The sequence below is a fragment of the Thamnophis elegans genome, chromosome 14 (genome assembly GCF_009769535.1).
Source record: "Thamnophis elegans isolate rThaEle1 chromosome 14, rThaEle1.pri, whole genome shotgun sequence".
In the NCBI taxonomy this organism is placed as follows: domain Eukaryota; kingdom Metazoa; phylum Chordata; class Lepidosauria; order Squamata; family Colubridae; genus Thamnophis; species Thamnophis elegans.
In genome coordinates this window covers 8,455,864-8,482,279 of record NC_045554.1, presented here as the reverse complement: position 1 = coordinate 8,482,279, position 26,416 = coordinate 8,455,864, and the positions used below count along the sequence as shown (strand labels likewise).

General features: G+C 42.8%; 2 protein-coding genes across 6 annotated transcripts in view; one reads left to right on the top strand and one right to left on the bottom strand.

Moving 5' to 3' along the window:
* The window catches only part of ABCC6 (ATP binding cassette subfamily C member 6), a 52,191-nt gene extending 35,500 nt beyond the window's left edge, over positions 1–16,691 (bottom strand). The window contains exons 1-12 of one of the 4 annotated variants that reach the window (XM_032230340.1): positions 16,505–16,691; positions 14,773–14,949; positions 12,670–12,795; positions 11,113–11,250; positions 8,856–8,981; positions 8,151–8,212; positions 7,149–7,280; positions 5,918–6,121; positions 4,643–4,820; positions 3,284–3,445; positions 2,083–2,175; positions 328–531 (exon numbers count right to left, since the gene is read on the bottom strand). In XM_032230340.1, coding sequence (XP_032086231.1) covers positions 328–531; positions 2,083–2,175; positions 3,284–3,445; positions 4,643–4,820; positions 5,918–6,121; positions 7,149–7,280; positions 8,151–8,212; positions 8,856–8,981; positions 11,113–11,250; positions 12,670–12,795; positions 14,773–14,949; positions 16,505–16,564 — 1,662 coding nt within the window. In that variant the 5' untranslated portion in view covers positions 16,565–16,691. Of the gene's footprint in view, positions 1–327; positions 532–2,082; positions 2,176–3,283; positions 3,446–4,642; positions 4,821–5,917; positions 6,122–7,148; positions 7,281–8,150; positions 8,213–8,855; positions 8,982–11,112; positions 11,251–12,669; positions 12,796–14,772; positions 14,950–15,933; positions 16,263–16,437 lie in introns of those variants that run through there. The other 3 variants (XM_032230341.1, XM_032230343.1, XM_032230342.1) reach the window with 3 other exon arrangements.
* Positions 16,692–19,283: 2,592 nt separating this feature from the next.
* The window catches only part of LOC116517449 (nodal modulator 1-like), a 55,201-nt gene continuing 48,068 nt past the window's right edge, over positions 19,284–26,416 (top strand). The window contains exons 1-4 of one of the 2 annotated variants that reach the window (XM_032230381.1): positions 19,284–19,478; positions 20,508–20,895; positions 25,190–25,279; positions 25,596–25,641. In XM_032230381.1, coding sequence (XP_032086272.1) covers positions 20,737–20,895; positions 25,190–25,279; positions 25,596–25,641 — 295 coding nt within the window. In that variant the 5' untranslated portion in view covers positions 19,284–19,478; positions 20,508–20,736. Of the gene's footprint in view, positions 19,479–19,550; positions 19,657–20,507; positions 20,896–25,189; positions 25,280–25,595; positions 25,642–26,416 lie in introns of those variants that run through there. The other variant, XM_032230380.1, reaches the window with a different exon arrangement.

Sequence of the window (26,416 nt, the reverse complement as noted above, 5' to 3'; positions counted from 1 at the left end):
TGTCCACTAGGACTCCAAGATCCCTCTCACAGTTACTACTATTGAGCAAGGTACCACCTACACTGTACCTGGGCATTTTGTTTTTCTTGCCTAAATGTAGAACCTTACTCTTTTCACCACTGAATTTCATTTTGTTAGATAGTGCCCAATGTTCAAGTTTGTCAAGATCCTTCTGTATCTTAAGCCTATCTTCTGGAGTGTTGGCTCTTCCTGACAGCTTAGAGTCATCCAAGATGTGGAAGTCATCCAGTCATCCAAGAGAAGAGGTGAAACCCTCTCAAAGCCCAATCATATGCCATTTTGGGCAGGTCAATCTGCACAGCTCACCAAAAAAGTGGATGACTGGAAAGATGCAAGAGAAGCTGAGAAGAGGAACTGAGACATCTTGAGAGCTTGAAGTTCTTGAGTTCGGATGCCCAGTACTTTGCTTAGGAAGTTCTTCTCCCAGCCATGGAGTTTGAGGACCTTCAGGGCACTGAGGATGGTGCTGGTCAGCCTTGCACGGCTGTCCTTATGCTTTATCTGAGCTTCCTGAAAGATGGAAATTCAAGTTTGTAGCACCAACAGGACAACTGGAATAGTAATATTTAGTCATACTTCTAATCATTCACAACATTACACACAGGCGCAAACACACGTGGAGATCTGCTCAGCCCTGGCCATTTTTGCATTTCATAAGCTCTGAAGATCAACCCGAGGTGGCGCAGTGGTTAGTGTGCAGTACTGCAGGCCACTTCAGCTGACTGCTATCTGCAGTTAGGCGGTTCAAATCTCACCGGCTCAAGGTTGACTCAGCCGTCCATCCTTCCAAGGTGGGTGAAATGAGGACCGAGACTGTGGGGGCAATATGCTGACTCTGTAAACCGCTTAGACAGGGCTGAAAGCCCTATGAAGCGGTATATAAGTCTAACTGCTAACTGCTAACCCCCCACTCCTAATCATGTGTTTGACCTTGGTTGGTTGGAACATCCATCATAGATGATTCATATTTCTCTGATATTATTAAGTTATATTACCTCTCAAAGTTCCTTTTGCTTTGTTTTACATTGTCCCATTTGGCATGACTGAAGTGGTTTAAACATTGTAAATAAATTTATAAGGAAAATACACAAGGCACTGGCAAGAGTCATAGCTGGACAGACGTTGTCTACCTGAAACATTGAAATTACCCACTGGGCCCCAAATTTGTTCAACCTCAGGATCAAACATTTTATAAGAACCCAAAGCAAAATTCTGTATCCACCAGCAAATGATATGGAATTAAAGATATACGTCCATCAATGACTTCCTTCAGTAGCTTCTGATTCTCCTCTGCTCATAGACAACAATGAAACAAACTATGTTCTGAGTTAGGAGTTGTGGTCCTTGTCAGCGTTCCCACATCTGGAAGGCCTTCAGATGTGTCAGACTGCAACTCCCAAGAGGTCTGACTAGTGTGGCTTTTAGTTGTTGTCAGGGGTGGGACTTAGCCGGTTCGGACCGGTTCGGTCGAACCGGATGTTAATTTTACATCTGGTTCGCTGAACCGTTAGTTGGAAGAAATGGCTGGCCTCACCCACTCTGCCCCTCCTCTCCCAGGAGTCTCCATGCAGCCCATTTTGATGCGAGGTAAGGGCAGGGCCCACATGGAGGTTCTGGGAGGATGAAAACCAGGCCTCCTCGAAGTACTGAGAGTCCAGAAACAGACCTGTTTTCATCCTCTGGAGCCCGGGGAAGGCCATTTTCACCCTCCTGGAGGCTCCAGAGCCTTGGGAGGGCGAAAAATGGGCCTACCGGAAGTTCCAGAAGTCTGAAAATGGGCCTTTTTCCAGCCTCTGGAGCCCGGGAGAGGCTGTTTTCGCCCTCCCAGAGGCTCGGGCAGTAGTGCAGGAGGCTGAGTAGGCCACACCCATCATGGCCACGGCCACCCAGCAATGGGCAGAGAACTGGTTGCTAACACTTTTTTAATCCCACCGCTGGTTGTTGTTTGTAGGAATTCTTGGCCAACATCTTTGGAAGTCACCAGGGGATACAAAATCAAGCTAAGGAGGGAAATTAAATGTACTTATTTTCCAGAAAACGGAAGGGTTTTAGGTGCCATACCTGGAGCTGGCTCCTCTTCTTGCTGATCCCAAAGTTCAGAGGTAAGAGAACTAAAAATATGATAACCGCAGACAAGGCCGAGGGTCCTAGGAGCTAATGGGTTCAGAAACCAGAATGTAAATGAAGAGAACGCAGAATATGTTTGTGCATCTCTTTCTACTGAACAGTAAGGAAATGGCATCGGAGTTGAAATATTCACGAGAAAGTTGAAAGCCTGTTTCCTTGACTGAGCTTTTCACCATTTTTAATGAGCCAATGGAGACATCTAGTGGCCAGGTGAACAGAACCTGAGGAGTGATTCAATTATTTGAATATCAGTATAAGAGCCCTGATGGTGCAGTGGTTAGAGTGCAGTACTGCAGGCTACTTCTGCTAACTGTTGACTGCCTGCAATTTGGCAGTTCGATTCTCATCAGGCTCAAAGTTGACTCAGCCTTCCAGCCTTCTGAGGTCGGTAAAATGAGGACCCAGATTTTTGGGGGAAATATGCTGACTCTGTAAATCATTTAGAGAGGGCTGTAAAACACTATGAAGCAGTATATAAGTTTAAATGCTCTTGCCCTTCCTTCCTTCCTTCCTTCCCTTCCTTCCTTCTTTCTTTCCTTCTTTCCTGCCTGCCTGCCTGCCTGCCTGCCTGCCTGCACAGTGGTTAGAATGCAGCATTGCAGGCTAACTCTGCCAACTGCCAGGAGTTCGATCCTGACCAGCTTAAGGTTGACTCAGCCTTCCATCCTTCCGAGGTCGGTAAAATGAGGACTCAGATTGTTGGGGGCAAATAGGCTGACTCTGTAAACCGCTTAGAGAGGGCGGTAAAACACTAAGAAGCAGTATATAAGTCTAAGCGCTATTGCTATTGCTATTTTGGCATCCGAAGGAGGAAAACCCCTCCAGATCTTTGAATAATAGATACAAAACGACTGTATACTATATAGGGGTACCGAGATATGGCTTGTGTAATGATGATTTGGCTTCACACAGCCTGTGAACTGCATCATGATGGATTAGCCAGAGCTGAAGAAGCTTCTTGGATAAGAAGCGAAACGCCTTCAAAGTAAAACAAGGAAGTCCAGTGGCTGCCTGAAAAAGCACCTTTGGATGACCTGGATGACCGAGAATCTCCATAGACAATCAGAGATGTGTGTGTGTGTGTGTCTGTGTCTGTGTCTGTGTGTGTGTGCGCGCGCATGCGCGCGCGTTTTACCTGCCAAAGGAAGACAAAGCAGATGACGATCCGGATAGGAGCAAGCCAGGTCCCATTAAAATAAATAATTAGGTCCATCAGCTTCTGCACGTCAACGGATACCAGGTTGACAATCTCGCCCACGGATGTTGAATTTTTTGCTGCGCTGGGCAGGACCAAGATCTAGAGAACAAAAAGCAAATCTTCTTTTTAATAGGAATCTCTTCTCCTGTTACAGCCACTTAATACAAGTAATCGTGTCATGGAGGTGATGTCTTAGTTGGGTGTGTCTAGTTTGTCTGATATCAATCCAGCAAGTCTGGACATCATCTCTTCCCCCCTCTTATACTTATGTGAATTAAGGAGGTGTCTGAGCTGCTTTGACCTTCTACCTGCGTGTTTGGGGGTTATGATATGTCGCTTTCTTCATTTTCCCAAAGATGCTTTTTCAAGAGGCAACTTGGACTTTCTGTTTTTTTCTTTGAAGGCGTCACTTCTCAACCAAGGAGATTCTTCAGCTGAAGCTTCTTGGATGAGAATGGATCAGAGCAGAAGAAGCTTCTTGGAGTGGGGAGGGAATGGAGATTTTGCAGTATCCTTCCCCTGGAGTGGGGAGGGAATGGGGATTTTACAGTATCTGTCCCCTGGAGTTGGGTGGGATTTTACAGTATCCTTCCCCTGGAGTGGGGAGATAATGAAGATTTTACAGTATTCTTCTTCTTGAGCGAGGAGGGAATGGAGATTTTACAGTATCCTTCCCCTGGAGTGGGGAGGAAATGTGGATTTTGTAGCATCCTTCCCCTGGAGTGGGGAGAGAATGGAGATTTTACAGTATCCTTCCCCTGGAGTGGGGAAGAAATGGGGATTTTGCAGTATCCTTCCCCTGGAGTGGGGAGAGAATGGAGATTTTACAGTATCCTTCCCCAGGAGTGGGGAGGAAATGGGGATTTTGCAGTATCCTTCCCCAGGAGTGGGGAGGGAATGGGGATTTTGCAGTATCCTTCCCCTGGAGTGGGGAGAGAATGGAGATTTTACAGTATCCTTCCCCAGGAGTGGGGAGGGAATGGGGATTTTGCAGTATCCTTCCCCTGGAGTGGGGAGAGAATGGGGATTTTGCAGTATCCTTCCCCTGGAGTGGGAATGGAGATTTTGCAGTATCCTTCCCCTGGAGTGGGGAGGGAATGGAGATTTTGTGGTATTCTTCCCCTGGAGTGGGGAGGGAATGGTGATTTTGCAGTATCCTTCCCTTGCCATGCCCACTAAGCCACGCCCACCAAGCTATGCCCACAGAACATTTTTGAATCCCACCACTGGTCTAGATGTACTTCCCAAAAGCACCACAGAGTTAAAAAAATATCATCAACCAAGAGCATGATTTACCTTCCGATAAACAAGGCCCGTGATGGCTGTTTTTAACCTCATGCCCAGCATGAAACACATATACATGTACCGCTGCTCAAACAGTGTCTGCAGACAAGCCAAAAGGAACATCGCAGCAGCATAGAAATAACCTATCCAAAGAGGAGCTTCTTGGTCATTGATAAAATCTAGGAAAAGACTGCAAGAAGAATCAAAGTAATTCTACCATCCTAGAAAGAGAACCGGGTTAAATTAGCCACCAAGTTAATTGTGTTAGGTGAATGTAATTTAGTTGTAGCTTATAACATAGGCCAGGGATCTCTAAATATAGGGAAAGAGCAGGTAGAACTCGGGAGGTGGAGTGAAGTGAGCCATCAGCCTAGAATCATTACGTTCCCACAAAAATCCAAGTCCAGCCCATGTTGAATTCTGTTGAGTCTTAAAAAGTTCTCTTCTTCCAAGTTAGATTATGGCTGTCCTTGATTTGACTTGACTAGTGAAATATGATCTAAGAGTGGCATCTACTTTTAAAGTTACAAAACGTGGCACTAATCTTGGTTAGTTTGGAAATTGGTGCATGGTTCAATGAATGGTCAAAGCCAAGGAAATTAGCCACCAAGTTAATTGTGTTAGGTGAATGTAATTTATTGTTAGCTCATCACATAGGCCAGGGATATCTAAATATAGGAAAAGAGCAGGGGAGGTGGAGTGAAGTGAGTCATCAGCTTAGAATCATTATGTTCCCACAAAGTCCAAGTCCAACCTATGTTGAATTCTGTTGAGTGTTATATAGAGACAACTGAGTGATGACTATTAGTTGACTAGATTCTTCTGTATAAGCTTGAGCAATATTTCTTAACTCCCATTTAACCTATAGTCCTGATTCTTCATACCTGACCCTAAAATCTGTCAGAGTATGCACAGTGTGACTATGTGAGAGAACCCAAGAGCAAATATAGTAAAGAGAGGTTTGCATTTAAATAGTGGGTTTATTTTTCCACAAAGAATATATACTTACACATACTTTAGTCAGATCTCAAACAAACAGCAATCAGCAATTACAGCACGGAAGCACACATGGAGAGAGGGATATGCCCCAAACAATTTTTATTGCACTGTGCATGTGCGCACAGAGTGCATCAAGCGTGTGCAGCAAACTGGCAGTAGTGGCTGACGGAACCCACCCCCGGCCCACAGAACCGGCAGGGAAAAAGTTTGAAGGTCACCCCTGGATTAGATGACCCGCAAAGAACTTTATTAATCCACCTTTGGAAACAAAGTTTAACGTCCACATACCTCAGTGTCTTTGGAACCAAAAACAAGAAGACGTCACAGGTGATCAAACAGAGGGTCGCCAGAAGGAAATAAGTTCCAAAAACAGTCCAGAAATGTTTTAGAAGTTCTTTGCTTTTGCTAGCTTCCGGTTGAAGCAAAATGGCAGTCTCATCTGCATTTTCTCTCTGAGTTGGCCTTCTTTTAAATCTCGCAAATTTGGTCATTCTGCAGGAAACACATAACAATGAGCATCTTTTGAGTGTCATTTTCAGCATTTGGGCAATTGTTAAATCTCTCCACATAAGAAAAATCTGATTAAAAGAGGAATAAGAAGAGACCGAGAGCTAAAAGCTGTCCAGAATCATCTTATAGGAAAGGAAGGAAGGAAGGAAGTAGAGAAGGAAGGGAGGGAGAAAAGAAAGGGAAAATAAGGTGGTGATACAACAGGCGCTAGGGATGGTAAACAAATCAACCCTAACTGTACATTATAACCTTTTAAATGGAATAACAAAAGTATAAGAATGGCAAAGGAAAAGAATAAATATGTGAATGTATACCTATAATTGTATGTAAGAGAATAAATGACAGCAAGAATATAAAACACAATATAGGTAAACAATATTTTGGTATAAGTAGCTAAGTATAAATAAATATAGAATTGTACATAAAAATGGATAACGAATAAGGGGACCATGAATGCAAGATAGAAACGTATAGAAGGGAAAACACTAACTGTAAAGAAACCGATACGGAACTGCTGTATGATATATGATGGAACTTCTTGTTCCTATGTTGTGTTAAGTCATGTGTTTGTTTTTGTTGATGTGTTTATGTGTTTAAAATAAAAAAAAATTTAAAAAAATATATAGGAGAGAATGGGCAGCCTAAAAATTGAATGGATAAGCAAATAAATAAATAAAATTTAAAAATCGGGGAGGGGGGGGAGGGCAGCGAAATCATGAACGAAGCATGAAAAACCCCTGGATTCACTACTGTTCTTTTTTGCAAGGCGGGCTTTCTTATGTTTCATTATATTTTTCATTGGGGTTCAAACCAAGAATCTGAATTTTGTTGAACGTGAAGATACTGCAAAGGTTGCAAGAGCAAGGACCAGTTGTAAGTCACTCGTTTCAGTGCTGTTGCAATTTCAAATGGCTGCTCTACTAATTGTTGTAAGTCGAGGATTACCTGCAGATTTCCTAAAATAAATAGGGAAAGCAAGAAAAAATGGACGTGAATTCAAGGAACTTACTGTGTAGTTTTTGGACAACGTTTATCCCAAGCATCTTGGACCTTCTCCATGATTTCTTCAGAAGAATTCTCTTTTGCTAGTGACCACAGGTCTTCTGGCCGTAATGGAGTCCAGTAACCTTTCCAGATCAGCCTGTAGAAAACAAAAAAACGAATCACAAAAGAGGAAAAAATGGTATGGAACAGATTAATCTGTCATTGAGTTTGGTCTTGGATCTATAAATATAAAAACGGCTGTGTGTGTGTGTGTGTGTGTGTGTGTGTGTGTGTGTGTGTGTGTGGATGTTCCAGCATAACTCTGGAACACCTCGAGCAATTTCAACCAAACTTGGCACACAGATGACTTACTCTCTGGAAACAAATACTGTGGGGGTAAGATACCTCTGAAACTCCTCGAGGTGTGTGTTGTGTTAAGATAAAGCCTGTTGTGCCTTAAAATGACGACTACTGTTCTGCCGTAAAATGGTTTCTACTGTACAGCGCAGTGGTAACAGCTTCACAGTACTCTACAAAGGGGCTCCCTCCCTTTGTGGTAAGGAGGGAAAAGCCAAATTAGAAATTACATTTGGTCCGGACATTTTCCCTCTATAAATAAATACCCGAACAACACCACTGAAGCCCGGCCGAGGATGTTTAAAGCCTCCGGAGCCTGGGGAGGGCAAAACAACCTGCCACCCTGCTGTGGTGCAGGAGGCGAAGTAGGCCACGCCCACCATGGTCACGCCTACCCAGCAACTGGGCAGGGAACCAGTTGCTAACATTTTCAATCCCACCCCTGCTCTTTCCCCCCCGATTTCTCTGCAAACTGCCTCTCTGCAGAGGCAGAATATTAACTGTCAACTTGCCATAATGATGTTGGCTTTGATTAACTGCAGCTTAACTTGGAGAGAGAGAAAAGACTCGGTAAAATATCTTCCTCAGTCGAACAGGTGGATCGGACAGCCATTGGTTGTCACTTGAAAAGCGCACGCGGGGGGGGGGGGGAGATTGTTTGAATTCTTACCGAGCAAACCACCAGAATGTGATTTTGGAAACAAAAGAGGCTCCGGATTCAGGACAAGGATTCTGCAAATGTTTAAAGAAAAGAACAATTGTCAAACTCTGCACAAATCAACAGGGAGGGAGGGGGAGGGAGGGGGAGGGAGGGGGTGAGAGAGGGAGAAAGAGGGTGGGAGGTAGAGGGAGAAAGAGGGAGGGAGGGATAGAGAGAGGGAGGGTGACAGAAAGGGAGAAAGAGGGAAGGAGAGAGGGAGGGGGGAGAGTGGGAGAAAGAGGGCAGGAGGGAGGGAGAGAAAGAGAGAGAAAGAGGGAGAGAGAGCGGGAGGGAGAGAGAAGGAGGGAGAGGGAGGGGGAGAGAGAGGGAGAAAGAGGGCGGGAGGGGCAGGGAGAAAGAGGGAAAAAGAGGGAGGGAGGGGGAGAGGGAGGGAGAAAGAGGGAGGGAGAAAGAGGGAGGGAGGGGGGAGAGAGTGTGAGAAAGAAGACGGGAGGGCGGGAGGCAGAGAAAGAGGGAGAAAGAGGAAGGAGGGAGAGATGGAGGGAGGAGGAGGGAAGGAGGGAGAGAGAGGGATGGAAAGGGAGAGGGAACTCGGAAAGAACCCATCAGTTCTTCTGTTATAAGTGCTAAGGTCTAGAATCTTTAAAATGTACCAACAAGACTAAAATCTATTCCACGCTCTAGAAAGAAACAATCCAAAATTCAGCCACTTACTGAGTCATTGCTAATTTTGGAAAAGAAAGGTGGCGGATCTGTAAAACAACACAACAGCAGTTCCGAGAAAACCAGAGCAAAGTAAATGTATGAAGTCAGATGCTGGAAAGGCTGTTCCTGGAATCCCTGTGTTTTAAAAAAATAAATGTTTACATTGAAAGTCTGTCCCCATTCTTATTTTTGTAACGACCAGCAATTGCATATATCTCTGTTAATAACTGTCTAGTGGCCTATGGCCACGGCTTTAGGGACACAGGAGGAAAAGCTGCACGCTAGGCAGCGTCAGATAAGACGCAGCTGAGCCCTCAGAAGGAATGGGGTGTGGGAAATGTCTCCGAAGAGACCCTCCCTAGCTTCTTGGATGTACAGGGGAGAGGGGAGAGGCGTACCAGTAGTCCTCGACTTACAACAGTTCATTTAGTAACCACTCATCGTTACAATGAGTATTTTACCAGAGAAATATAGTAAAGAAAATGCATCAACCTCCGGGATTGGGAGGCCTATAAATCGATTTAATAAATAAATAAATAAACAAACAAACAAACAAATATTTAATTATTCATGTAATAACTGCAGCTAGAATTGTATTTGCACAAAATTGGAAAAGCGAAGAGATTCCCTCAGAGGGAGAGGTAATTAAAAGAATATTAGGCTGTGCAGAAATGAATAGATTAACTTTCGCAATTAAAGAGAAGGAGGAATCAGAGTATTATAAGATATGGGGATGTTTTTTATTACTGGATAGAAAATGAATATAGACAAAAAGAAACAGAGAATTGAATCATTTGGAAAAGAAGATAGAAATGTAGGGGAGGAGTTGAATTAAAAGGCAATTGAAATGGAAATGGAAAGGCAAGATAAAAAATAAATTAAAAATGATGTAACTGTTAAATACGATGACACGAATACTGTACCCTGATGTTACACTGTAAGATTAATGATGTAAGAGTGGTTATGGAAATTTTTTTAAAAAGTTACAATGGCGCTGAAAAGTGTCACTTAACGACCAGGGGTGGGATTCAGTGGTTCGGGTGAACCGATAGTTCCAGTGAGCATTTGGCCCAGTGGTGGGTTTCCAAATTTTTTAGAACCTATTCTGCAGTTGTAGCCTGTTTTGTGGGAGTGGCTTGGCAGTCATGTGACCGGGTGGGAGTGGCTTGGCGGTCGTGTGACCGGGTGGGAGTGGCTTGGCGGTCGTGTGACCGGGTGGGCGTGGCCAACTTGGAAAATGTGGTGAAACTCACTTAACAATGCTCTTCCTTGGCAACCAAAATTTTCGGCTCAATTGCGGTCATAGGTTTCCCTTCCTCCTTCTCTTTGAGAAGAGCTCCGTTTTCAAGCTGCTTGTGAAAGAGGAAGAAGGGGCAGAGAGAGGCTTTTCAGGAGCCCAGAGCAGCACTGAAGCCAGGGGAAGGATTGTTCCGGTACTGGGCCTCCGGAAGAACAAGTACTCGGAGGCATGCTAAATTTCACAAACCAATACGCCTGAACTGGTGCGTACCGGCTGAAACCCACCCCTGATTTGGCCCCAGCCACCCGCCCCTGTGCTTTCCTATCCTATAGTTCCCTGTTTTTTAGATCAGCTGATTCACGCGGCACAGCGGATTGAAACGTATCAGCTGTTTTACTCACATGCGCTGACCTAGAAGGTAAGTTTTGAAGCTTAAAAAGGTCGGCTTTGAATATTGCGTGCACGCGGGAAGTGCGTGCAAAGCGCACACTCACCAAACCAGTTGTTAAACCGGTTGCATCCCACCACTGCTTACGACCATTTTTCACACTTACGACCATTGTGACGTCTCCATGGTCATGTGGTTTACATCTGAATGCTTGACAACTGATTCATATTTATGACGGTCGCAGTGTCCCAGGATCACATGATCCCCTTTTGTGACCTTCTGACAATCAAAGTCAATGGGGGAAACCAGATTGACTTAACGACTGTGGGACTAACTTAACCACTGCAGCAATTCACTTAACAACCATGCCTAGAAAAGTCATAAAATGGGCCAAACCACACTTAACAAATGTCTCACTTAAAACAGCTTAAATTTTGGGCTCGATTGTGGTCGTAAGTCGAGGACCACCTGTACTTTCAAACTTGTAAGGTTTTTGTTACTATAAACTGAGGCATGGCTCATTTAAACAACTGTTTTGCTTGAGAATTGAAATTCTGGCCTCACTTCTGGTCGTAAGTCGAGGACCACCTGTGCTTCTTTCTGGAACTATCTCACAAGGTTGACAGAGGCAGACTTACTCCTTCCATTGCTTGGCGCAGTTTGAAGCTGGAGGAGACACTAGAAGAGAGGAGAGACAGCAGCCAGAAGACCAGCAAGATGCCTGAAGATTGAACCCCTTTCATCCGTTCCATCTGGGTGAGAAAAACTACCAGGACCTAAAATGGAGGAGAAATCTATATATATAAAAATGGCTCTGTGTGTGTGTGTGTGTGTGTGTGTGTGTGTGTGTGTGTGTGTATGCATGTATGTATGTATGTTCCAGCATAACTCTGGACAGTGGTGGGTTTCAAAAATTGTTCGAACCTACTCTGTGGGTGTGGCCTCCTTTGTGGGAGTGGCTTGCCACCTATGTGACCGGATATGAAGATACTGACGACACTTGTCAGAACCACCTTAAATTACCTCATACACAGCACTGGCATGCATAAGAATAGGATGTAAACTTGTTTTTTAAAAGGCATCAACTTCAACACACGCAATGTTCTGATTGCACCACAAACGCAGTAGTCACCCTTACCTTTCACAGAGGCACTGAGTTTTATAAATAGGAGCATGATAGTGTAGAATAATCATATCCAAGGACCAGTGGTGGGTTTCAAAAAAATTTGGAACCTCTTCTGTAGGTGTGGCCTGCTTTCCGGGTCCACTGGTGGAACCTCTTCTAATCGGTTCGGTAGATTTGACGAACCGGTTCTACCGAATAGGTGCGAACTGATAGGAACCCACCTCTGACTCTGGAGCGCCTCAAGCAATTTCAACCAAACTTGGTACACAGATGACTTACCCTCTGGAAACAAATACTGTGGGGGTAAGACACCCGAAATACACCTCGAGGTGTGTGTTCTGCTAAGATACAGCCTGTTGTGCCTTACAATAGCTTCTACCGTACTGCTGTAAAATGGCTTCGACTGTGCAGCGCAGTGAAGTCGACATGGTATCGGCTTTACAGTACTCCACAAGGGGGCTCCCTCTGGTAAGGGGGGCAAACCCAACATTCTCTCATCCAACAAACCTCGAGTTTTTACTTTTACAAAATAGCGTAAACTAGCCATTTCTATCACCACAGACCTATCTAGTCAGTAAAACTCAAAATCAAAGTTTCAATTTTTTTCCCCCTGCCTCAAGCAAAAAGCCCTGAAACGGTTTCCAAGAAAGAAGCACAAAAGTACTTCTTTCTGGCTAGGATTCTAATTGGGCAAGGCTAATGGATCTGGCCGGCGTGATGGCTAATAATATCATGTTTCTCCTTCAAGGTTTAAGGTTTATTCGATTTATATGCCGCCCTTCTCCCAAGGACTCAGGACGGCGTACAACATTAAAAGAAACACATAATACAAAAGTTAAAAAGAAATTAAATAGGATAACCCAAACCCAATTAAAATTTACAATGACATTTTCTAAAGGAATTCAAATTAAAATTAACAGTAATCAATAATTTGTTTTGTTTTGTTCCGGCCAGGCTGGCTTGCTGGAAAAGCCAACTTTTTAGAGCGCGTCGGAAGGACTAGAGGCGATCAGAAGTTCTGGAGCAAAGAAGCGTGTGTGAAAAATAGAGGCAAATGAATTGTTCTCACCATGGTGACCAGTTGAATTGTAGGGCTAATGATGAGCCCGGCTGCTGGTGAAACCCCTTGGTTAGCTTCCCAAAGGAGGAATGAGATGGTGGAAAAACACAGGACTAATAAGGCAAAGGCAAGAATCTAACACAACGGAAAAAAGGCAGAGTTAGAAAAATTTGAAATCCATTTTTTTCCCAATGTTATTGCCATTTCAAAAAGTCCTTAACTTACAAACCATAACGGCACTGAGAAAGATGACTTACAACCAGTCCCCACACATAACAACCATTGTAACATCCCACGTAATCAAAATCCACGTGTTTGGGAACTATCACGTATTTATAACAGTTGTGGGATCTCGGGGGGGGGGGTCATGCGATTGCCATTTGTGACTTTCCATCTTGCTTCCAACGAGCAGGAGAATCGAGATTCACTTAATTACTACATGATTCACTTAGCAATGGCAGTGATTTGCTTAACGATTGCGGCCAAAAGATTGTAAAGTCAAACACAACTCACTGAGCAACTGCCTTGCTTAAGCAATGGAAATTTTGGTCCGAATTTGTAAGTTGAGGACTACCTGTATTTTAAACCATGGGTCTCCAACCTTGGCAACTTTTAAGATATGTGGACTTTATTAGGAATATAATTCTAACGGTTGGGTTTGCAATATATAAATCATGTAACAATGTTGTCACCTGTTTCTTTAAATCATACTGTAAAATGTGATTGGTTGCTGTTTTCCCCAATCGGCCATAAGAGGGAGCCAGAACGACTGCTAGCTCTCTGTTTGTTAGATGCTGGGCTGATCTGATCTGAGTGTTTTGGAAGCTGGCTGTTAGAAAGTGCCGTGAGCTATTGTAAGTTTTGCAACTGCTAGCAAACTGTGTGTACCGGACTGTTTATATGATACTGGACTATGTTATTTGGATTATCCCTTAACTGAAAGACATTGATGACTGACTGTCTTATCCGTGTATGACTTGGACTGTCTGATGGACTCTGATACCTCTATTTCCACGAAAGTAAAAGCCTATTTAAACTGCAGTGTTTCTGTATGTTGGTTTGTGTGTTCTCCAGCAGAACTCTCACAACGCTCCACTGAACATACTTGCTCTCCCAACGAGGAGCTTACCTAACAGACTTCAACTCCCAGAGTTCCTCAGCCACAAGTCTTAAAGTTGCCAAGGTTGGAGACCTCTGTTTTCAAACCATATTTCTACTGTTTTATCATTCTTATTTGTGTTCGACAATTCTTGGTGGAAAGAGAACAACATCATGATAATAATCACAACTGGATTTCTTAGAATAACAGAATTGGAAGGGACCTCGGAGGTCTTCTAGTCCAGCCCCCTACTTAGGCAGGAAACCCTACACCACTGCAGACAAATGGCTATCCAACATCTTCTTAAAGACTTCCAGTGTTGGAGCATTCACAACTTCTGGAGGCAAGTTGTTCCACTGATTAATTGTTCTCCCTGTCAGGAAATTTCTCCTTAGTTCTAGGTTGCTTCTCTCTTTGATTAGTTTCCAGTTGATTGGATGTTTAATCACAATTAGATCGAACTGGATGTTTTTACCGGTTTCCCTGTTTTTGTTTTAAATGTCTTTATTTTTTATTTTTAATCGTAATATGTTTTATGAACGGTAAGCCAGCCAGACTCGTTGACTGAAATGGGAAGCCACTGAAATGGAACAAACGAACAAAGAATCGGACATTGTTTATTTATGGATGGCTGGAATCCTTCTCCCGGGTTTGAACCATTGGTGGGATTCAAATTTTGTTACTACCGAATGTCAACTCGTAAAGTTGGCTTGAGGCTAATGAATTAAGTAGGGCATCTTTCGGAAACCTGACTCTGGTTCTGTGGGCGTGGCTTTGTGGGTGTGGCAGGGGAAGGATACTACAAAATCCCCATTTCCTCCCCACCCCACTAACCTGCTTTCTAGCTCCGTTCTTCTGTTCAGGGCAACAAAAGAAGATCGGCTGGGTGGCTGGGAGGCAGTGGGGGCATGGCCAGCCTATTGGCCAGTTCTCTGAACCACTCAAAATTTCCACTACTTGTTCTCCAGAAACTGTCAGAACTGGCTGAATGCCATCTCTGGTTTCAACCTTACCATTTTTGCTTTGAAGATGGCCGACATCCTGATATATCCCCTGCGGTTTTTCTGAAGATAAAGATAATAGAAGGGGAAAGAAATCCATAGGTAGATACATGGGATCCAAACTGCAACTGTGTTTTGAAAACAAACTGCGAATCCTGGGAGTTCCATCCACCATGTCTGGTTCCCGTTCTGCGAAAAACACAAGATCACAATGGCAACATCACAACTGCGGAGTTCAAAACGTGTGCTCTGTAGCTGCCCAGCTTCCACCCAGAAAGGCTATTAACAAAGCAGTAAAACCGGTTCAACCAATTTCAAACACCAACCCCAATTTGAAACCCAAACTGACCATTGATGATATTTATTCGCAGAAAAAAAATTCAAAAGCAATGTGGGGAAATTGCATGGTTTTTTTTTCCAGGTAAGACCTACGCAGAAATCAAAAAAGTCATTAAAAAAAGAAGCAATAACAAAGAATGTTCTTTCTGCGCTAACTCAGAAAGCTCAAACTGCATAAGGAGCTGCAGATTCAGTTCCACAGAGGAATTTTTGAGTCTGTCATCTGCACCTCCATAACGGTCTGGTTTGGCTCTGCAACCCAACAAGGCAGACACAGACTTCAGCGGATAATTAGAACTGCAGAAAAAATTATTGCTACCAATCTGCCTTCCATTGAGGACCTGTATGCTGCAGGAGTCAAAAAGAGGGCTGTGAAAATATACACAGACCCCTGGCATCCTGGACACAAATTGTTTCAATTCCTACCCTCAAAGTGACTGCTACAGGGCACTGCACACCAGAACAACTAGACACAAGGACAGTTTCCCCCCGAATGCCATCACTCTGCTAAACAACTAATTCCCACAACACTGTCAAATAATTTACTAAGACTGTATTACTACTATTCTTCTCTTCCTTCCTAGTATCTATCTCTTCCCACTTATGACTATAACCATGTTGCTTGTATCTTTACAATTTATATTGTTTTTGTTTCCTAGTACGATTTGATAGCTTATTAGTAACCTTGACTATCACTAAGTGTTGTATCTTTTTATTCTTGATGAATGTATTTTATTCTCCTTATGTACACTGAGAGCATATGCACCAAAGACAAATTCCTTGTGTGTCGAATCACACTTGGCCAAGAAAGAATTCTGTTCTAAAATTCAGTACCTTTAAATGGTCAAACGTCCAGGCTCTTTTCTCCTGCTTTTCTAGGCTAAGGAACTATTAGATTGCCTTTTTATTCCAAAGGGTTGCAGTTTCTATCTGTTTCCTGTTTTTGAACACCGCTGGGATCCTTCAGAGATCTGCCTCTCGTGATAATGTCCTCCAACTCCACCTCCTTCCCAGTCTTAGCCAGAAAGCATTTTGAAGAACTTTCAGAAGTCCAAAGTTTCTTGGTTTGTATTATTCCTCCCCCTTCTCTCTTGCATCCAGTCTAAAAGGCACAGTTTCACCGTTCCCCCAGATCGGTTTTCCATTCTGTTACTTACCCCCAAATCTGACTTGGGGAAGGAACTAGGAAATACGAATTGAAAGGGGGGAAAAAAAATTTAACAAGAAAGAGAACAGTTTCTCCTATCGGGGAGAGTGCGTGGAAAATGATCAGGGCAGAGTGCTCATTACCCTTCGCTTGGACCAGCCTGAGTTACTATCTACGCGTGTTAAATTTACCTACACGGTGAAATGCATATATCAGTCAACAGGAAGAAAGCGGAAAGGAGGACTGTTTTCTGCTCACCCCCAGTCCAGCTGTTGGATTCTGCTGAGAACTACATAACCCAGGCGCCCAGGTCATCATATCAGAGGATGAGGCTTCTGTCTTGCGCAGATCTGATTGCTGCCTGCTGCCATTCTGCAATATTTATCTTCTTTGGTTCCCCGCGGAATTCTGCCCCTTCCAGTGGGGGTGGAGATTTAGAACATAGAATAACAGGGCGGGAAAGTCAAAAAACAATTGATCCCACCTCTGGCTTCCATCCGTTACTTCTCCTGCCCGCAGCATAGATTCATCCTGTTTTCTCCGTGACAGCCCCTCAAGTATTGGAAGACTGCTATCATATCACCCCCTCATCCTTTTCTTCATTCAGCTATACAAAATCCAGTTCCCACAAGCGTTAGCAGAGTCTTTATTGTCATTGTAGAAAATAAATACGACGAAATTGGTTAACCGTTCTTCGTACGGTTTAGCCTCCAGGCCCCTAATCATCGCTGCTGATCCTCTCTCCACCCTTTTTTTGGTGTCTCAGCATCCAGAGTTCCTCTCCCACTACAGGTAAAAGCAAATCCATAGATCAAATTTGGGGGAGAGAATAGCATAGCAGCTGCTCTGCAAAATAGGTGCCCATGCTAAATTCACTCCCGCCAGAGGATTCTATCAACACTGTTTCTGAAGCCTTGTGACAAGAATGTCGACTAGGACCTGAAAAACTCAGTTCATCTCAGAATAGAATAACAGAGTTGGAAGGGACCTTGGAGGTCTTCTAGTCCAACCTCCCGCTTAGGCAGTAAACTCTATAGCATTTCAGACAAATGGTTATCCAATCTCTTCCAGTGTTGGAGCATTCACAACTTCTGGAAGCAAGTTGTTGCACTGATTAATTGTTCTGTCAGGAAATTTCTCGTTAGTTCCAGGCTGCTTCTCTCCTCGATTAATTTCCATCCATTGCTTCTCATCCTGCCTTCAGGTGCTTTGGAGAATAGCTTGACTCCCTCTTCTTTGCGGCAGCCCCTCAGATATTGGAAGACTGCTATCATGTCACCCTTAGTCCTTCTTTTCATCAAACTAGACATACCCAGTTCCTGCAACCGTTCTTCGTATGTTTTAATCTCCAGTCCTCTAATCATCTTTGTTGCTCTTCTCTGCACCTTAGACGGATTCCCACACTGTATGAAGCCCTGATTTCTCTAATCATGTATTGTTAAATAAACCACCATGGTTCAGTTGTAAATCTTGGTTTACAATATACCGTGTGTGTGTGTGTGTGTGTGTATTATTGAAAACCAGAAACACAAATTAAATAAACCCCACCGAAGGACATTCCTGGGGATGAGCTGTTTTCAAACGAAGAGCGCTTCGGGAATTTAGTAGTAAAGTCCACTGAAGGTTATATGCCTGGCTTGGTGTAAACTAATCAATAAACCAGACTGGTAAATGATTCTCTTAAATTGGAAAGCAGTCTAGGATTGATGCCACGGCTTAGATACCTGCTTTAGTTGATAAATCAACCATGTGTGCCGAGAATGTAAATCCTGCTAGAATCAGCATTGGAAGGTCTGAAAAAGGACATGTTGAACTGAACATCAACAAGAAAGGGTGGTTGAACCAAAACCATGGAAGGAACACCCAGATTCAACTACGTTTGTGCTAGTAAATCTCTCTCAGCCACATAAATGGCTATTAAGAACCAGTTTGGTCTCGTGGTGGAGGCACTAGATTAGAAACCAGGAGACGGTGAGTTCTAGTCCCACCTTAGGCATGAAAGCCAGTTGGGTGATCTTGCGTCAATCACCAGGAGGTGAGTTCTAGTCCCACCTTAGGCATGAAAGCCAGCTGGGTAACTTTGGCCAGTCTCTCTCTTTCAGCCCAACTCACCTCACAGGGTTGTTGTTGTTGTGGGGAAAATAGAAGGAGTATTAGGTATGTTCACTGCCTTGCGCTATTTACAAAAATAATAAAGCTGCATAGAGGTTTTTTTGTGCTCCATTGTGTTGGGAATTTCAGCCAATAAAAGGGGATGAGGACCCAGATTATTGGGGGGGGGGCAACAGGATGACTCTGTAAACCCCTTTCTCATGACAAATATGGGTTACAGCAGAGGTGGGTTCCTACCAGTTCGGTAGAACCGGTTCGTCAAATCTACCGAACCGGTTAGAAGAGGTTCCACCAGTGGACCCAGAAAGCAGGCCGCACCTACAGAAGGGGTTCCAAATTTTTTTGAAACCCACCACTGGGTCACAGGATATATTTACAATAGATGTAGGGACTCCAGAACCACACAGCAACCTTTGTCAAGTCAACTCTGTTTTTCATCCTTCAAGGTGGGTCAAATGAGGATTGTTTGGGGGGGGCAACAGGATGACTCTGTAAACCACTTGGGGAGAGCTATAAAAGCACAGTGAAGTGGCATGTAAGTCTACGCGCTATTCCTTTTCTCCTTCCTTCCTTCCTTGGTGCACAGTGGTTAGAACCCAATATTGTAGGCTAATTCTGCCGACTGTCAGCAGTTGGATTCTCACCAGGCTCAAGGTTGACTCGGCCTTCCATCCTTCCAAGGTGGGTGAAAATGAGAACCCAGATTGTTGGGGGGCAAAAGGCTGACTCTGTCAACCGTTTAGAGAGGGCTGTAAAAGAACTGTGAAGCGGCATATAAATCTAAGAGCTGTTGCTATTTATGGCACAAACATCATGAAGCTTCGCATCATCCTAGGAACCCGTTTGTTTGCAATGTCAACACAACTCACTTGATTACAACATCCCCGTTGTGAACACAACCCATTTGATTATAGTTCACCTCACTCTGCAAAGTCACAAAAACGAGCTGCTTGTATGAACACAGCCTGCTTGCACAGTGCGGTCTTTTTAACAAACCTCTTGTTCAGAAATCCTTCTGCATTTGATGGATATTTCCCCACAAACTCTGTCATTATTATCTACTGCTCCACATCCAGCTATTGATCTGCCCTGCCTGCCCATCGATTCTCTTCAGGAACAGGTAGCTGGAAGTGAGCCATGCTCAACTGGCAACCCAGCTCTGGGTTGAACACTCTGCAAATTCATTCCTCAGCAGTGATTTCAACAGTAAACCACCATTAAGCAAACAATGATTTGATTATGAGGCGGAGGGAAGCAATTGCACACTATTCCGTATAAATGAAACGCCACAAACCCAGGTAGGATGTGAGCAAAGCTGTAAACCAGCAAAATTCTGGGTCCTCCTTTTGCTTGTTTAACTTTTTCATATCTCAAGTTGAAGTTTGTTCATAACGCTAATTTGTTTAGTTTGTTAAATTTAACTCATAAATTAAAAAAAACAGAATAAAAAGCATGCATTAAATTTTAAGGTATGCTTTTTATTATCTTTTTTATTGTATGCAATGGAATTTTATTTATATGTATGCCGATCGGTGTACATTCAAAGTGACAGTAAAGGTATTCTAAGTCTGTAAAACGCCCAGTCGCTTGGATGTGATGGGAGGTGTTGTAGAAATATAATAAACAAACAAATAATCAGATAGACAAACAAATAAATTGCAAAAGCCCAATGCTTTGTAGAAATATAACAAATAATCAGGTAAATAAGTAAATTGCAAAAGCCCAACGCTTTGTAGAAATATAATAAATAAATTGCAAAAGCCCAACACTTTGTAAAAATATAATAAACGAATAACCAGATAAGCAAACAAATTTGCAAAATCCCAACGCTTTGTAGAAATATAATAAATAAATAAATTGCAAAAGCCCAACGCTTTGTAAAAGTATAATAAACGAATAACCAGATAAGCAAACAAATTTGCAAAATCCCAACGCTTTGTAGAAATATAATAAATAAATAAATTGCAAAAGCCCAACGCTTTGTAAAAGTATAATAAACGAATAAACAGATAAGCAAACAAATTTGCAAAATCCCAACGCTTTGTAGAAATATAATAAATTGCAAAAGCCCAACGCTTTGTAGAAATATAATAAATAAATAAATTGCAAAAGCCCAACGCTCTGTAAACGTTTCTCTCTTCTTTTTAAGTTTCCTTCTCTTGAAGCCTCCGAAGCAACCGAGACGAAAGCGCCACTCCCGCCTAGCACGGCCCGAGAAGTAACCTCCTGCTTCCGCGTCTCACTTCCGTCCCGCCGCTCTTGCCCTCTCTGGCGAAGCAACCACCGAGCGCGGCGGGCGCATGCGCTTCGGCTCTTCCTGAGTCAGCGCTTAGCCGTCCTTGCGCGCTGCTCCGCGAGTTACGACAGGCGGCTCCGCGATGCTGCTGCGCCGACTACGGTGGTCGCCGGCGTGGGGTTGCTGGTGGTGGGCGTTGTGCGGAGCCCTCTGGGCCGGGGCCGGGGGTTCCGAGGACATCGTGGTGGGATGCGGGGGCTTCGTCAGGTCCGACGTCGAGATCAACTACTCCCTGATCGAGGTGAGCGCCCGCCCTGCTAGGTAGGACAGTGGGGGAGGGGGGAGAGAGTTGGACGGAGGGAGCCAGGAAAGACGAAGGGTAGGTTTTTTTAAAAAAGTTAAAACATTAATATTAAAGGTTAAATTAGAAGTGACTTTTTATAATGTAAGTGTATGCTAGACTGTCATATAAATAGTATACAATACTACTACTACATATAACAATGCAATACTCCTCTTACTACTACTACAACAATAATATGTAAAACAAATATAACAATACAATACTACTACTACTACTACAATAATAATATGTAAAACAAGTGATACCCATTGTCATTGGGGCACTTGGCACCATGTCCAAGAATTTTACAAGATACATCAACAAATTGCAGCTTCCTGCAATAACACCAGCGGAACTGCAAAAAAACTGCGCTACTCGGAACATCTTATACTTTAAGAAGGTCCTTGGTTGATACCTAGGACGCTGGCAGCAAACCGTGTCAACCATTAGCACCAGTCACTGGCATTTGTGATGCGTTTTTGAATGTTCAATTGACTGAGTTTCATGTTTAATGAATAAAGTGTAAATAACAATAATAGTAATAAATAATAATAATTGCGACCTGGCCATTGAAACTACCCGATTATGGATGAAGCATGTAACAGTGATACCCATTGTCATTGGGGCACTTGGCACCATGTCCAAGAATTTTACAAGATACATCAACAAATTGCAGCTTCCTGCAATAACACCAGCGGAACTGCAAAAAAACTGCGCTACTCGGAACATCCTATACTTTAAGAAGGACCTTAGTTGATACCTAGGACGCTGGCAGCAAACCGTGTCAACCATTAGCACCAGTCACTGGCATTTGTGATGCGTTTTTGAATGTTCAATTGACTGAGTTTCATGTTTAATGAATAAAGTGTAAATAACAATAATAGTAATAAATAATAATAATTGCGACCTGGCCATTGAAACTACCCGATTATGGATGAAGCATGTAACAGTGATACCCATTGTCATTGGGGCACTTGGCACCATGTCCAAGAATTTTACAAGATACATCAACAAATTGCAGCTTCCTGCAATAACACCAGCGGAACTGCAAAAAAACTGCGCTACTCGGAACATCCTATACTTTAAGAAGGACCTTAGTTGATACCTAGGACGCTGGCAGCAAACCGTGTCAACCATTAGCACCAGTCACTGGCATTTGTGATGCGTTTTTGAATGTTCAATTGACTGAGTTTCATGTTTAATGAATAAAGTGTAAATAACAATAATAGTAATAAATAATAATAATTGCGACCTGGCCATTGAAACTACCCGATTATGGATGAAGCATGTAACAGTGATACCCATTGTCATTGGGGCACTTGGCACCATGTCCAAGAATTTTACAAGATACATCAACAAATTGCAGCTTCCTGCAATAACACCAGCGGAACTGCAAAAAAAACTGCGCTACTCGGAACATCCTATACTTTAAGAAGGACCTTAGTTGATACCTAGGACGCTGGCAGCAAACCGTGTCAACCATTAGCACCAGTCACTGGCATTTGTGATGCGTTTTTGAATGTTCAATTGACTGAGTTTCATGTTTAATGAATAAAGTGTAAATAACAATAATAGTAATAAATAATAATAATTGCGACCTGGCCATTGAAACTACCCGATTATGGATGAAGCATGTAACAGTGATACCCATTGTCATTGGGGCACTTGGCACCATGTCCAAGAATTTTACAAGATACATCAACAAATTGCAGCTTCCTGCAATAACACCAGCGGAACTGCAAAAAAACTGCGCTACTCGGAACATCCTATACTTTAAGAAGGACCTTAGTTGATACCTAGGACGCTGGCAGCAAACCGTGTCAACCATTAGCACCAGTCACTGGCATTTGTGATGCGTTTTTGAATGTTCAATTGACTGAGTTTCATGTTTAATGAATAAAGTGTAAATAACAATAATAGTAATAAATAATAATAATTGCGACCTGGCCATTGAAACTACCCGATTATGGATGAAGCATGTAACAGTGATACCCATTGTCATTGGGGCATTTGGCACCATGTCCAAAAATTTTACAAGATAAATCAACAAATTGCAGCTTCCTGCAATAACACCCCGGAACTGCAAAAAAACTGCTACGCGGAACATCTTATATTTTAAGAAGGTCCTTGGTTGATACCTAGGACGCTGGCAGCAAACCGTATCAACCATTAGCACCAGTCAATGGTATTTGTGATGCATTTTTGAATGTTCAGTTGGCTGAGTTTCATGTATAATAATAATAATGTGATACCCATGGTCATCGGGGCACTTGGCACCATGTCCAAGAATTTTACAAGATACATCAACAAATTGCAGCTTCCTGCAATAACACCAGCTGAACTGCAAAAAACTGCGCTACTCGGAACATCTTATACTTTAAGAAGGTCCTTGGTTGATACCTAGGACGCTGGCAGCAAACCGTGTCAACCATTAGCACCAGTCACTGGCATTTGTGATGCGTTTTTGAATGTTCAGTTGGCTGAGTTTCATGTTTAATGAATAAAGTGTAAATAACAATAATAGTAATAAATAATAATAATTGCGACCTGGCCATTGAAACTACCCGATTATGGATGAAGCATGTAACAGTGATACCCATTGTCATTGGGGCACTTGGTGCCATGTCCAAGAATTTTACAAGATACATCAACAAATTGCAGCTTCCTGCAATAACACCAGCGGAACTACAAAAAAACTGCTACTTGGAAAATTGTACATCTTGAAAAGGTACTTTGTTGATACCTAGGACGCTGGCAGCAACCAGTATCAACCATTAGCACCAGTCAAGGGTACTTGTGATGCGTTTTTGAATGTTCAGTTGACTGAGTTTCATGTTTAGTGGATAAAGTATAAGAATAATAATAATAATAATAATCTCCGACGTTACCTTAACAGTTCCTAGGTCCTTGGTTAGGACTCGAGCTGTTGAGCTACCAACCAGCCCCAAAGGCTGTGAATCTCACCAAAGATTAACATAATAATAATAATAATAATAATAATAATAATAATAATGCTTTTAAGAAGGTACTTGGTTAATACCTAAGACGCTAGCAGCAACCCATATCAACCATTAGCACCAGGCAATGGTATTTGTGATGCATTTTTGAATGTTCAATTCAAATGCAACAGGATTTGCACAACCCAGGACCTCTTCCATTTATGGCAAAAAAAAAACTTTTGAGTCGGAGAACTCAAACTTTTGAGTCGGAGAACTTTGCAAAGAAGCTGATGAAACTGTTGATCACATACTCAGCTGCTGTAAAAAAATCGCGCAGACTGATTATAAATTGCGGCACAATTCAGTAGCACAAATGATCCATTGGAATTTGTGCAAAAATTATAATATTAAAACAGCAACAAACTGGTGGGAACATCAGCCTGAAAAAGTCACCGAAAATCAGATGGTCAAGATCTTGTGGGATTTCCGTATACAAACCGACAAAATACTGGCGCATAATACACCAGACATCACACTGGTTGAGAAAAATAAGGTCACAATCATAGACATCGCAATACCAGGTGATAGCAGGGTCGCCGAGAAGGAACATGAAAAAATCGCAAGATACCAGGACTTAAAAATCGAAATTCAACGACTATGGCACAAACCAGCAGTGGTAATTCCAGTGGTAATTGGCACACTGGGTGCTATTCCAAAAGCACTGGAATTACATTTAAAACAGTTAAAAATTGACAAAATCACCATCAGTCAAATGCAAAAAGCCGCACTGCTTGGATCTGCACGCATATTACGAAAATGCGTTACGACGTCCTAGGCCCCTGGGTGGGGCCCGACTAGTAACCAATGCCAAATCCGGCGAAACAACTGGCCGCTGTGATACAATTGTACAACAACAACAATAATAATGCTTTTAAGAAAGTACTTGGTTAATACCTAAGACGCTAGCAGCAACCCATATCAACCATTAGCACCAGGCAATGGTATTTGTGATGCATTTTTGAATGTTCAATTCAAATGCAACAGGATTTGCACAACCCAGGACCTCTTCCATTTATGGCAAAAAAAAAACTTTTGAGTCGGAGAACCTCGGGTTAATTAGAAAGGAATAGCTTTTTAAGACATTTTGGGATGGGTTTCAAATTGTAGATTATTACTATAGTCTGGCAAGGTGCTGTCAATTGGCCTGGCCCAGAGTTGTGTTTTCGATGGCAGGACTGAAGTGTCGTAAATCAACAGCTTTTGCAGAATAATTAACATTTTTTTTCTCCTTCCTTTCGATGTTTCTTGTGCAGATTAAATTGTACACCAAGCACGGCACTCTGAAGTATCAAACTGATTGCGCTCCAAATAATGGTTACTTTATGATTCCTCTGTATGATAAGGTGAGAGGCTATGTAATAATTTAAATTAGGTGGGTAATTATGTGAGTACCTGGGGGTGGTGAAAATCCACTGTGAAATTCAGGAAAGCTAGATTTTTTTTTAATTTAAGCAAAGGTTTCCCAAGGTAAATAATAAGACTTCAAAATGGATTGAAATTTAGAGTTTATGATTGTAGCTAGGTCTATGACTGAGCAGGGGCTCCGATAGGAACTTTCTTCGCCCCTGTCCAAAATCTTAAACACAATATTTCCTCTCTGTATTTATTGAACCACAATACAGTATAACTACATTTTTTTTCCGGTTCTTCTTTGTGTAGGGGGATTTTGTCCTTAAAATTGAGCCTCCCCTAGGGTGGAGCTTTGGTAAGTTGCTATTTTTATAGAAAACGTTCCAGTTGATTTGAAGCTTATCACAGTTGTGTATTTGTTTACGTTGTATAAATTATGTTGTAATAAACATAGTTGTGCATTATAGTTGTTGTCTATTGAAGCCCGTCCCAAGACGACTTTCTGATCTGCCCAATATCTGAAGTCTAAATCATTTACAATCTTTTATTTAATTTTTCAAGGGCTGGGAATTGTGTATTCACACTTCATTGAAAGAGTAGAAAAATAGGGACAACCTTTGGTGGGAAGGGAACAGTGTTCCGTGCCCCTTCGGCGTTGAGTCATGCCGGCCACATGACCACGGAGACGTCTTCGGACAGCGCTGGCTCTTCGGCTTTGAAACAGAGATGAGCACCGCCCCCTAGAGTCGGGAATGACTAGCAGATATGTGCAAGGGTTCCACCACAAAACCGCGTTCGACTAAACCGCGCTCGACGAAACCGCATAGCTGACGTCATCAACAGGGCGACAACAGCGCGGAGACAGAAGCACGCTGTAAACGCTAAACCTAAAATTAACCCCTAAACCTAATCCTAACCCCCCTAAACCTAATCCTAAACCTAACCCTAAACCTAACCCTTAACCTAACCCTAAACCTAACCCTTAACCTAACCCTAAACCTAATCCTAACCCTTAACCTAACCCTAAACCTAACCCTAAACCTAACCCTTACCTTAAGTTGAATCGGCTTGCTTTCAAAGCGCTATTTAAAGCGCCCTTCTTTCTCCACGCTCGCTGTTGTCGCCCTGTT